The sequence below is a fragment of the Strigops habroptila genome, chromosome 7, assembly GCF_004027225.2.
Source record: "Strigops habroptila isolate Jane chromosome 7, bStrHab1.2.pri, whole genome shotgun sequence".
Classification (NCBI taxonomy): Eukaryota; Metazoa; Chordata; class Aves; order Psittaciformes; family Psittacidae; genus Strigops; species Strigops habroptila.
Window position 1 is genome coordinate 19654678 of NC_044283.2, and position 13988 is coordinate 19668665.

At 33.8% G+C, this 13988-nt stretch overlaps 1 protein-coding gene across 4 annotated transcripts in view; it reads left to right on the plus strand.

Annotated features, from left to right (window-relative positions):
- The window catches only part of TBC1D19 (TBC1 domain family member 19), a 52785-nt gene that overhangs the window by 30926 nt on the left and 7871 nt on the right, over window positions 1-13988 (plus strand). For all 4 annotated transcript variants that reach the window (XM_030492710.1, XM_030492709.1, XM_030492711.1 and 1 more), the window contains 4 exons: window positions 6705-6779; window positions 7055-7117; window positions 11030-11114; window positions 13452-13496. In XM_030492710.1, the coding sequence (XP_030348570.1) occupies window positions 6705-6779; window positions 7055-7117; window positions 11030-11114; window positions 13452-13496 (268 nt within the window). The remainder of the gene's footprint in view (window positions 1-6704; window positions 6780-7054; window positions 7118-11029; window positions 11115-13451; window positions 13497-13988) is intronic.

The following is a 13988-nucleotide window of genomic DNA, read 5'->3' on the forward strand; positions in this document are numbered from 1 at the left end:
TAACTTTCTACGCACTTAGCAAATAATACTTGTGAACTATAGATTAAGAAGAAAAAAACTGTATACACATACAGTACTCTGAGATTTTGCGCAGTAGACAGTCTCCTTGAGGAGATATTCTGCAGGGTCCAGACCCTTGAGACTGAACTGAGTGGACTGTGTGCAGGGAGTTATTGTTGAGGCAGTATTTTGTGATGATACTGAAAGAATCCTAGAAAGATGAGGATAAGTGGGTGGAAAATGGTAATAATAACATCAAGAAAAAGTGGTAAGTAAGGATGGATGAAGTGATGCTGACTGAGAATTTGTCACTGCTTTGAGATTGTTGAAATAAAAGATTGGGAAAGAGTAAAATACAAAATCAACCCTCCCTCGCAACAGAGAACAGAAATTATCAAGTCTGTAGACAAGATATGCTATGTTGGAGAAATTCATCTAAGCTGGTGATGTAAGCACATATGAATGTTTTTCTGTTATATTAAACTGAGACTGTATCTTCTAATGCAACAGCTATCGGAGCCTCTTATCTTATTTTCCAAGACTATTTTTGCATAGTATAATGTAGTATTTGTTATCCTGGGCTCTAAGCTACAGTTGTTTTATGGACTTTGAGTACTAAAAAAATACACGCAATAAAAGGATAGGCTTTCTGGCTGAGACCTAGCAGACTGCCCATAGATCAGGCAGGAGATCACACTGATTATTATAGCTATGTTATAGGCTGGATGTCCATAGTTCATTTTAAGCATTGTGTTTGTTAGCATTTCACAGAGGTAAGGCTGTAACTACTGCCAGAATGCTAACACCCTGAGACATTCTTCTTGCATATGCTGAATACACCGCTTTATTTTTTGTAAAGTATAGCAAAGCAGTTTTCATATACATGTAGCTGTTTTATGATCTGCTGTATTTCATATAGACTTTATTGATATATCTAACATTTCTCTACCTCTTGTGTACTGGTTCTCTGCTGGAATTGAATTGTGTGTTTGCAGAGATTTCTTGCTGTAATATTTCTGATTTGCAGTTCAGGCTCTATTCCATTTATAGTTGCATGAATCTGTAACTCATAAGTTCTGTGAATTTCCTTTCTTTAATGTAAAACATTATGAGGGTTTGGTATGGGCAGCATGGTGTGTATTAGCATCCAGTATTGTTTGGAAAATTTTTTTCAGTAAAACTGAGCCTCTGTATAAAGCTAATATGGAGCCAAGCAAGGGACAATACTAGAAATCTAGCATCGTAATCAAAAAAATGATAAACTGTAAGCTCTATGTGCAGGTTTATTTAGAAATGCATAAACATATTGCCTGACAATGAATTGTTGGTTTTCATTTGCAATGGTACATTTTAGAGGAATTGTGTTAAAAGAGAATTTTTAAGGTTGCAAAGTCAAACATTTAAAAGCCAAACAGTGTCACTGTTAATATTGTCTGTGCAACCAGACCAATTTGCTGTGTATATATACATTTTAGTATATGATCTTGAATCACACAATCATAGTTTTTTTCCTGGGGAAAGTCTGCCTCATTGGTTGCACAAAATGGATGGCACACGCTTACTGAGAATCCGTTTAATTTTTTTCCCCTTCCATTTCCTATTGTTTATTCACTGCGTGCTCTTCAAGCAGTGCTTAGAAAACAAAATTGTTCATTATCTCATAGGCTTTTTTTTCCCCCTCTAGTTTTTTTTTTGAGTTAATGGGTTGAAAATAAATCCTAATTCTGAAAATTCCAGCATGCAAAAATGTTCTTTGCTTTACTACAGGTTTTACTGAGTGTAATGAATGTAACTTCCTAGGCTTGAAAACTTTAATAAATAAGCGAGGTGGTAGGTCTGTAATGGAGCATTGTGTAACTCTGCCTTATCAGGTTTTTTTAGGTTAGGATCAGTAGCCTAAGGTACCCACTGTACCATTCAAACAGCAGAGAAGCCAGTAGCAATAATGTACTGTCATCATCTTTGACTGGAGAAGAATGTACTTTACAAGTAGATTTCATGGGTGTGTGGTAAAAAGAGAATAAGCTTTAGATCCTCTTCAAGGATTTGCCAGGAGGGAATTTCTTTAACTCTCTTGTCCATTATCTCTTTGTTTAATCTGACTAGTTTTTGTATTGTACTTGTTTCTGGTATTTCTGTTCCAAAATCTACAGCTCACCTAATTAATACTGGTTGCCATTTTTTAAGCTTCATGCAGTTCCCACAAATCTTAATGTCTCCTTTCTAGATTTCCCAATGTCAGTCTTTCTTCACATTCCTAGTTCTATGCTTCACTCATGCATCTCTTGGATTAGATTTGAGAGGCAAGTATAGATAGTGCAATTGCGTGACGAGGGTAATCTGGGAATGAATCATGAGCTGCCTATAGTTCAACAGTGAGTGTGCAGCTCCAGTGCCAAGGATTTCACGACAGGCCACAAGGTGGACTGTGCCTGCACAGAGGATGCCAAGTAATCCAAACCTTAATTTCAGAGAAGGTGAATCACCAAACTGTGCTTAAACTAGCTTTGCTGTGTACTGTTGAAGGGTACTCTTCTCTCCTGTCTGTGTGCTGCTTTCAGAGCTCCCTTTTCCATATTCTCTCAAGTGGATACACTATGATGGTTTTGGGTGGGAATTGTGGTGTGTGGCTTTGTAAGGTCAAGAGGGCTGAGCACTGCAATACTGAATGCTACAGTCTATATAAAAATGCAACATGTTTTTTAAAAAGTTTTCAAATCGAGGTTATGTTAAAATTTGGCAGACAGAGAAGAAAGGTTGAATCAGATGAAAATTGCAGTATTTTGGTTTTATAGTTGAATTTAATTAAATTCCTAGCCTAATTTTAGACTAAGATACCACATTTTTGGATACTCCTGAAACTTGAAGAAATTCAGCCAATAAAATAGTAAAATAGACCTGAATCTTTTTTGAAGCCTGAGTGAAGCTTTTAGAAAGTGAGAAAAACTGATCACAGAGAGAGTCGTGTGACTTGAAAGTAAATCTGTGAGCAATCTTATTTATGCTTCAGATATAAGGAAGAAATTATTAATACAGCGTGAATCACAAGCGTCTTGTCTTACTAAGAGGCATGTGTAAGATCCTCTTGTAGGCAAGTTGTGGCTGAAAAACTGGCATGATTCCCAAGCCCAGGCTTTTATTTTGCATCACAATTTAAGAGAAAATGACTGACAAGTAGTGAGTTAAAACCTGTAGTCCTGGAACGGTTATGACTGATTTTGCCTTACAAGTCCTTTTTTAGTAATTTCTGTTTTGTTTCCCAAACTTTTTCTCATGAGTTCTACTTCAGGTAGACAGCTTGTCCTTCTGGTCTTTTTGCTAAATTACTGAACTCTTAAAATATTTAAGTATTGTTTTACTCTGCTAATATTTGCAATGTAAATTTGCTATTAATTTTTTCAGGGCAGAGTTTTGAGTTGTGTTTAAAGTTTTAGTTAATGCTGAAATTATAACAGCAACAGCAAATGGTGTTTGATTTTCTCAGTAATGGCCAAATTGCCATAGTGGGGTTTTGTAAGAGTAAAGGAAAAAGTAACTATTACTGGTGAAAAAAGAAAAGTTGATGAACTGTTGACCCTTTGCATTTAAGATCATACTGAAGAAAGTATTCAACTGAGTTATAAAGAACTTGCATTCAGTTTATGCGAGTTGCTGAAGAATTTGAGCCCAGTTGTTCTCTCTTTTAAGGCAGTGCCCAAAACATCATGTAGCTTATTCTTACCACCTCTTTAATTGCTTAAAATATTTACCCCAACTGAAACAAATTGAGGAAAATTGGGAAAAATATTTATTTCTGAAATTGTACATACTATTGGTTAAGGTTAAGTAATTCAAATCTCTGTTCTCAGATAGTACTTGCCCTATATTCTAATAAGTAGATTGTTTTCTAAAATCAGTACACAGGGTAGGAAATGAAAAGTTTCTACAGTATAGCTCGCTAAAACAAAAATCTGTGTTACAAAATGTATTAAATACATGTGTCATTCTGGATTAACAAATAGCAAATCCTCTGTTCTGGTTTAAAGTCTTGAATTTATATTTCTTTCAGCAGTTTTCTGTTTTTCTTCTGTGGAGTATACTATTCACTGGATATTGGTATTGCTATCTGTATACATAATTGCAATTAACATAGTTATTTGCATTTCAATTAATGCAGTTGAATTAAGGTATAGGAAGCTGATAAACATTTTAAGAAATTAATGACATAACAATCATAGTTCAGTATGATGCCATAAACAAAATTGCACTGAAACTGGCACTCTAAACTCATGATGTCAGTGTCATAGAGCATCATTTATGAACATCTTTTTTCTTGTCCAGAAATTTGTTCTTCATACATTCAGTAAAGTCATTCCTTGCATACCAAATCATGAAATCTATTCCAAGTGTTAATAAATCAGCTGCAATTAAACTTAATACCAAGTTATTCTGACTGTTAAGGTGAATGGTCCATGTACTTCGATGATTAATTTTTAGTTGTGACTTTAAATAATTTTCATAGTAACAGGAAAATCTATGGACTCTTGTAAGCAAATGTAAAACGAAAGGCTTTCTAATTTGAAAAAAGTCACTGGAACAGGTTGACCGACGAAGTTGTGGGTGCTGTGTCCCTGGGAGTGTTCAAGGCCAGGTTGGATGGGGCTTTGAGCAACCTGGTATAAGGGAAGGTGTCCCTGCCCTTGGCAGGGGTTTGGAACTAGATGATCTTTAAGGTCCCTTCCAACCCTAACCAGTCTAAGATTCTATGATTCTATGATAATTTAGGATGGAGAAGCTTAGCACAGAATACTAGTGATAAAGTTAATTTGTGGCTTGGAGCCACTGTGTGACCTCAGGTGAAAGTGTTTTAAGAAGAAAACTTGTTTCTGTATATGAATTTAAAGTGTGCTTTATATGCGTGTAGGAAAAGATTACTCATTTCTTCATACCACTTTCATCTCCCACTTCCAAACAGCCTTTAACAGTTCAGGGAAGTTCTAGAGAACTGAAAACTAGGAAATATTAACAGGGAAACCATGAGGTTATTAGAATCTCTTTCCCAAGTTACAGTAGATTAGTAGTTGCATTATCTAGTACTCTTGTAGCCATGAGTTTCATTGTAGCATCCTTGTGCAGGAGTACTTGCCTGTGCAACAGAAACAGTTAATCATGCTGTGTGCTTAGCATGAAAAAGAAGTTTGGGTTGTTCTTGGGTTGGTGGTTTGTTGTTTTTTTTTTTTTTTTTTTTTTGTAATAATGTCTTCTGTTCTAATGTATACCGTCATTTGAAGTGGCAAAAAAAGCCTTTAGACATTATTCATTTGGCAGTGTTATACTTAATTAGACTACAGCATTGATACTTTAAAGTATCAATTGTGACTTTAATATTGAGTAGTTCTCTGTACCTTCTAAGATATTTGCATAATGCTATATTCATACTGCAAATAATTTACATTTAGTAAATATTTATGTCTGGTTCTTTGTGAAGAAATAGGGTAGCATTTATACCTCTGCTTTTTATTTCTCAGAAAGAAAAAGGTAAGTATTTTCCCTGTGGTATTTATCAGTGGTTAACAAGCACAGGGTTTGTCCTCATTTCAACTTAATAGTTTAATAATATATTAATTCTAATATTTTTAAAGTGTATATCATTCACCACTTCTCAGTTTTGGGTTAATACAAAGAACACCTACAGTGTTCCCTGGCCTTCTCTTAATTATTTTTTTTCTTTTTTCTTAATTTTTTCCCTCTCAAAATTTCATCTTACTTCCAATTTGTTCTTTAAATCCTTACTCCAGACTTACTCTTTTTGCAAAGGAATCAGGAGGAAATATTATATAAAGAATATGATGGAATATACAAGCATTTGTGTGGTGTCCAGAAATCAGAATAGTTTTGTGAAGTGGGAAAGAGCTTTGGGACTGCTGATTTAGCCTAAGAGTGATTCCAAACCCATCTGAAGCTGTGTTATTCAGTCTGAAACTGTTATTCAATTGTAGGCATAATGGCAGAGAGGTATTTAGAGATTTAGGAATTACATGATGATAGTGTGATATTTAATTCTTTTTTTCCTTTGCAAACTCTTTCTAAGAAGAAAGGGATAAAATAAGTAAAAGAAGTGCTTATACTGATTCTTCCCTATTATTTCACCCTTGTGTATGTTCTGTAGACATTGGGAAGTAATTGGACTTCAAAAAAAGGTCTGAGTTCTTTATATTCGTCACAATATTTTTTTAATATATATATCATTTCATCTTTACACAAAGTTAAACTATTTGGAAATTCATATTAGATTAACATCAAATACTTGCAGCAACTCACTAATGCTAGAAGATATGACAGAACCTGTTGGTGGAGAGATGCATGAAGATAGAGGGTAACAAAGGAAAAAAGCGTAATGATTTTGAGCATTGAAAAGATTTTAGGTATAGAAAGACCCAAAGGTTGGAAGATGCAGATCTTTCATTTGAACTAGTTCCTTCATTCTCATTTTATTAATTATCTAAAGGGGAAGTCATTTTATAATATCTCAAAATATCTGCTTAATTTCTTAAGGCTTAAACTAGAATGAACCGTGATAGAATGCTTCATAAATTATGCAGTGGGTTCTTCAGCTGAACACATGCTTATATATATTTTTTTTAATAGTTAAGAAGTGGCTTGGTTAGTTTAAATATCAATTAAAGTGTTTCTCAGTCTGATGATGCTAATATTTTTAATTTCAGGATATCTTGTATTATGAACAGCTTAAATCAAATGTGATTCAGCACAACCTTTTAGTGGACAGTCTGATTTACAAAGTAAGTAATTCACTAAACAGTGAGTAGGTGATTTATACACTTATCTTGGTTTTTAAACAAAAAAAACATTATATGGTTTCAATTCTGAATACTTTAATCATCAAGCTAATACAACATTTTTTAATTTTAAAATACGGAGCATATGCTTAAGTACAGCTCTTTCATGATTCAGTGGTGAAACAGTGTCTTCTACTGCTGTGTTAAGTTCAGCTTCTATGGGAGTCCGAAACCAAAAGACATCTTTTCAAGCTAACTGCTGTGTTTTTTGATTACAGGATGTAAAGCTGACAGCAAGCAACGATGACTACTATTTTGTATTTGAGGATTATTTATATCAGGTACGTAACTATTTTTTTCTTAGAAATGCTACAAAGTATGCTCCAGTGGGATTATACCCGCTTTGAAGTAAAGACTGCCTTTGTGTTTCATGTGTAGGCAGAGTACAGTGGTAACCTAGACAGATAGATCTGTTTGCTATGTTACATATACTTTCTGTTCTGAATAACAGTCTTATGCACTTAAACAGATTAAGTAGGACAGGCTTCTAAAGCTCATGCTCTGAAGGATCCTACACAATGTCTTTCTAATGCAGTAAATGAGAAAATATGAAGTCAGCTATATTCTTCCCCTCTCCAGCTTTGCAGTAATAAAATTATGAACAACTGTGGCTTACAGAGAAATTAAGACTTGAGAAGTATGTTCAGAGTTCCAGTTATAAAACCACAGTGACCTACTGCAATAAGCATAAAAGGTATTGTGTTGGCATATTTTAAAATTGAAGACATTGATTCTGAATAAGGTAGTGATATGTATGGTTTCTTTCAGTTTTGATCTCATTCCAAAGCTGCTTCTAGCAATGGGGAACCCTGCTAATTTATAAAGAATTATCTTCATTACTGCCTGTCAAATGCCCTTAAATAGATGGAGATTACATTTCTGACTTTCCTAATATATAGTTGATTGCAGTGTCAACATAAATGTCATGCAGCAAACTTACCATTTCCACAGTGCTTTCAATTTCATTAGTCACATCAGTTAGGTTAGACTTGCTTAATTTTTTGTTTTTGAGCTATGTGAAACTAAATGATTTTTTCTTTGATGGCAATAAGTAAAACTGCTAGTAATTTAACTAAGCAAGAAACTATCCTTAATGCTGCTTAGTCCATAGAGATATAAAAATATGTGTTACTATTGAAGCATACTATTCAATCATGTCTATGTAGAATGTTTTAGCATAATAAGCATTTAAACTTTAATACTTAAAATTATAACCTTATTAAAATATAGGCTTTTTTACTTAAAACTAATTACAGTATTAAGATCTGTATCTGAATTTGTTTCTGAAGTAAAATTTGAAAAGTGACTACACAATGACAACTCAAACATTGATATTTATTCACTAAAATACTTATATGTAGAAGTTTTTCTTGATTTAAGGGTCAAAGATGGTCTTCATTTATTGTAACGATATCTCTTCAACATAGGATTTTAAAATCTCATTCTTATTTCTGCTTTGTTCATTATATAGACTACTAAGGCATATTAATAAGTCATTAACTGACAGTTGCAGTAGACACAGGATTGTAATCTATGAAGGAGTATGAACTAGTATACAGTATAATCTCTTGGTTTAAGACCATCAGAAATAGATTTTATTCATCATTCTTAATATACAGCACAGTTGAATATTCAAATTTTTTATATATCTCTGTTAACTAAAAGAATGATTACAGAATGAAAAACATAAAAAGGACTAAATTATCCTTAGTAATTTGAAGGAGAGTCACCAAAAATCTTTGAAAAATTGTCTGGTTTCACTGCAAGTCTTTGAGGCAAAGAATATCTCAAACTTCTAATTATTAGTTGCTTTGGTTTTGTTTGGTACTTTGTGGTATTCTTCAGACTCTTTTCTAGAACCAAGTGATCAATTTTCCTTGATAATTTTCTCTTTCAACCTGATTTGCAAATGCACTGATGCCAAATGATTTTGTTCTATGACCCTTGGAAAAATTCTGCGGTATGAGTCACTCTGATATGGAATATTATTTATTGATTTCATATGATAACTGGAATTAAATATTGGCTAAATAAAATAGGTAATGAAAATGTTAGTTTGAAGATGAATTATTTCTATGCTTCCACTGGCTTTGTGTTTTGATTGTGGTTTTTTTTCTCATGGCTACTTACTGCATCTAAATTTTCCAAGTCACTGAGAAGAATGTGGCATTTGTCTGTCTATTACTTACCAGATAAAGCATCCATCAAAATGAGAAAACTTGGGTGTGAAATAACAATGAGGATATTTGGTTGGATTATTGGTACCTCTTTAGTAGCATGCAATTGTTTTTGGGAAGAACACTGAAATGATGTCATTTATTTCCTTTAATAGCTTTGCTTTCTGTGTCCCAAAGTTTACATGTTTTTATTACTTCTTTGTAACTATTGAAATAGAATACAGTTACTTTGAATATAGTAATTTATTTTTGATAAAAGCTTTGGCTTTGATTTTTTTCTTTTTCTCAGTCCTTTGAGATCCGTGGTTCTTTTCGGTTTTGATTATAAATGTCCAATAGTTTGTCAAACATTTCTGTACTTAAAAAGGGGTTTGTGTCATTGCTTTCTTTAGCATTATCATTTTGTGAATTAGAAACATAATATGTGGATGAATACTTGTTTAAATTCATTATTTCATGCTGGAGGTTCAATTTGAATACTTTAGTCTTACATCCTGCATAATAAATACACGCAAAGAACCTCACCCAGCAGTTTTTAGGTATAGTCATAACTTATGTTCAAGCTAGAGTCTCTCTCTTATACAGATGCAGAGTCTTAAAGACTTCCAGATACTGGTACTGGACACTGTATTCCCAAAAAAGGGGGCCTCAAGTGAAGGTTTTACATTCTTTCCCCTATGAGAGAAGATAATTAATGCCCCTTTTAGATTAGTTCCTTTTCTTTCACCTCAGTTAACATATACAGAGAATTACATTTGCCTGTGTATTGTTATTATCAGCTGTATTTTGGCAGCTACGAAATGATTGTATATTGTGCAAAAATAATATTTAGCTTAAACTGTTTGAGATAAAGTACCTATTTATTTTTTAAAAGTTGTTTGTATCTGAGAAATAGTTTTGAGATTCAAACGAAGAAAAAGTCTCAAAATATGACCTGCTTCCATAAAAAATGGAAAAAAGCAACGATGTTCAGATGTCAGTGTTTTGGTTTTGCATGTTTCCTTTTGACAAATGCTGTTACCTGGTAAATGTTTGCAATAATTAGTTGAAGGAAAAAGCCACTCATTTTTCTTCACAACAAATTAGGTAGTGAAACACCATCTAAAACATTTCTACCTTTTACACCTTGGCTACAGTTAAAAGGCTGCAGTTCAAACAAACAAACAAACAGTTAAAACCTGCAAGAGCAGAGAAGGTTTAAGGTAGGCGAAAAAGCAGCAAGTTGAAGTCTGTCGTACTTCTGCCCTCTTGTGTATATTCTTGGTGGTGCAATCTTTCATTGCATGCAAACATGAACATTTTAAAATACAATACTAATTATTACATTTTTACAACTGCATATAGGACAAGATTCTTTATTAATTTTTCCTATGAATGCTTTCACTATTTAATTTTGTATGCCATTGCTGTGAATACTGTGCTTTTCATTTATGTAAACAATAAAAAATTCAAATATATTTTACAAAATACAGAGTGCATTTCAGAACTTACGGATATGAGGTGAAAATTGTGCTTGTTGAAAGAACATTGATATCATGCAAGCATTCTGTCAAGCACCTGGGAACAAAAGCAAATGTAAGGATCAGTCTTCCAGAACCACACACACGCAAAAATGTAAATGTTTTATTTGCTTATTCACTTACTAGGGCTTCCTCAGGTCATAGTGACTGAATAGAAAAATAAGCTAATAGACATCAAAGCAGCCAGGTGCATGCGCAGTCACTAACGATGTGACAGAAGGGGATAAACCCATGCTGAGAGGCAAAGAAGAAGGGTTAGAGAATGAGGATATTTTACTGACAACAAATGGATGTGAAGCTAAAATCGTGTCAAGTTCAAAGCAAGCCTGGAAATTTGAACAGGAAAGTAAATAAACTTGGTCAAGAGTTTCCAACCTTATTAGCTCTCTTCAATAGCATCTAATAGGTGCTAATTCAGGCAGGTCCTTAAATGTATTTGACATTGCTTTGTTGATCCAATAAGTCAGCTGATTTTTATATGCTGTCTTTTCTACAGGTATTACTTTGTTTTTCCCGAGATACGTCTGTATTGGAGCACTTTACTTACAGTAGTGCCACCCCACCCAAATCATACATACGAGGTAAAAGGACTTGAGTTGTTTTAAAAGAGATTGTATAGATGTTTGTTGACTGCAGCAGTAATTCAGTATGTGAATTTGCTTTATGTTCATTATACTTCGTAGACTACATTTAAAAGAACATTAATAAATATTTCATGTATCCAGTTGACATCTGCATTGATTCTATTATGACAGTTTAGAAGCTGATGACATGAAGGCTAGATTGCGATGTTCTTTTTGTTGTAGTTTTATGTGTATAATTCTCCAGTGTTTTACCAAAATAAACACACAACTCTGACAATATGGTAAACTCTTGACAACATCCACCTTCATCAGAGCTAGAAATTTAAATACACAACGTTGTCCTCTGCAACTTCAATAAATTCAGAACTGGAAGTGGTAGTAGGATGTTATCTTCCCAAAGCAGTATGCTTTGCAGATATCTGTAGACAGGAGCAGAATATGTTGCTGAAGAATTGTGGGCTCTGTTGAAAGGTCTGGGAGATTAGAGCTTTACCAAGCAGACTTACGCTGATTTTTTTCAAAGCACGGCATCTTCCAGAGTGCTAGCTTACTTTTGGCTGTTCTTTGGCGTAAGTTCGCATGTAAGTCTTAATTTTCTTAACAACCTTAAATTTGTCGGTTCAGTCTACTTGTCTTCTCTGCCAGCTCCTCATGCTGCACCTCTGGACTCTCTTTCCTTGCTTCTTAGATCCTCCCCTGCCTTGGCTTTACCCAGAGGTTCCTAATTTTGTCTTCCTTCTTGAATCATTTAGTCACCCAATCACTTTTTCTTATTTCCCCTGTATCTTTACCTTCTGCGTTCTGCCAGTTTCTTTAGCCAAATGGGATCCCTATACCAAGTAGTTTTTTTGAGCAGGACATGTGCTGACAGTTTTCCTCTTGCTGCTTCTTATGTCACTAGAGGCAATGTTTGGTTTCTTTTCTTTTTCCTTCCTCCTTTAGTGCTTTTTAGATCTTTTCTCTCTCTTTAACTGAATTAGGGAGTTTCTGTTTACGTATTTCTTAAACAAGCAAAGGGCTCACCTGAGAACAGAACAGCAGTGGGATCCCAGGTCTCCCTGGGTTCTGCCCAGGCAGCCATGGCAGTCCAGAAATGCAGTTATGGGGAACATCCTAACTTAGTCCTAGACAAATCTGCGAAATGAAGTTGCTGAAATCTAAATCTCTGCTGAACCTGTGTAGTGTAAATCCAAAAGGCTTCTAGGTCCTATTTTTGGCTAATTTTCCAAGGATGTACTTTATGCTAAAAATACTCTCCTTCCAGATTACAACTCCTGGCTGTACAGAAAACAAACTTTTGAAAGGAAAAGTAAAAAATATTTTTCAGTTTAATGAAACAACTGATTTCTGTAATTGGAAAATACTGGATTTTATTTTCATGGTGTAGTAGGCAAGAGCTTCGCTGGGTAAATTGAGTTTAATTCAGTTAATTCATGCTACAGGAAAATATCTTAAATCCAGATTCCATTGAACCTGACAAAAGTTCCATGTACTAAATTCTTCTTCATAGAGTGAACAAATTGCACAGAGATCTAAAAAAATCTCTGAATATTCTATAAATTTTCATATAAATAATTACATTTTCTAGTTGAACTTTCTAATTTTAAAACTAAAATAATTAGTTTTAAATTAGTTGTAATTACGCTTAAAACCACTTTTATATTTCTAAATAAATTATTTTTTGATAGTAGATTTTAAATTATTAGGTTCTATAGTTAAGATATGGTTAACTAATATAACATGTTCATTTTGAAGGGAAGATAAAAAGTTACACGGTCAGTCTATACTATCAGTGATTGTCTAGACTTAATCTTTCATATTCAACAGATTACTTATATTACTTATATTTTTTTCTTATATCACAATTATACCATCCATCATCCTCTCTGCTGCAGGCTTAGTGAAGCCTTGAATATTTTTTATCTGTTCTCAGATCTTTTTAAATGCCTTTTCCATACCTAGGTCAGTCTGCCACAACATGTCAGACTTACCCCTTAACCTTATACCCTCATAGAGCTTCACTGCCTTCGAGGTCTGCAGCAAACACCTTTAGAGCTCCTAAGACACCCATATAAAATCACTGTGGGATAGCATTGCTGAAATCTTCCTCCTTTGTTTCGCTGTTTGTCATCCTCCCTTACTGGTGCTACATTTTAGGTTTGTATCTAACACCATACTTGTCCTATTGCATTTCTTGCTTGTTCTAAAGAATATAAAATGGTCAATAATGTAATTAATTATGATTTTTATAACTAATAATCTACCTTTTTCATTTAAATCTTTATACCTCCTAACAGTTTAATCACATTTTAATTGTGGTTTGATGATTCACAGGAAAACTCGGAATGGAAGAATATGCTGTTTTCTATCCTCCAAATGGTAAGAATTATACTATTGCCTCCCCTAGCAGTAGATTGAAAAGATACAAAGATTGAAAAGATTTGTGGCTTTTTTTCTCAAATACATACTAAATTCTTTTTCTATTACAAATTATGTTTTTCTGTTATTCTCTGAAATTCATTAATTTAAAGGAGTAAGATGGAGTGAAGCTACTCCAAAAACACATTCAGGCTGGTGTTAGTAGTCACATACAGAGTTTGTCTATGTGTGTGGGAAGGAGAAGGAAAACAACTTCTGGTACAGCAGCTTGTATTCCAGTCTCGTATCACTACTTGGAGGATCTGAATGATACATGCTGAAACTGTCTGACCCCCAGCTTTTCAGTACTCAAACATTAAAGTATTTTCTTTTCAAAATTTGTATTAATTTTAAAAATTCAGACATAACTAATCTATCTAATCTTAATGTTATTGCTTTTGTTGTTACTTCAATTATTAAAATTCGTTTTTCAGCTCTTATTTTGACCATTTT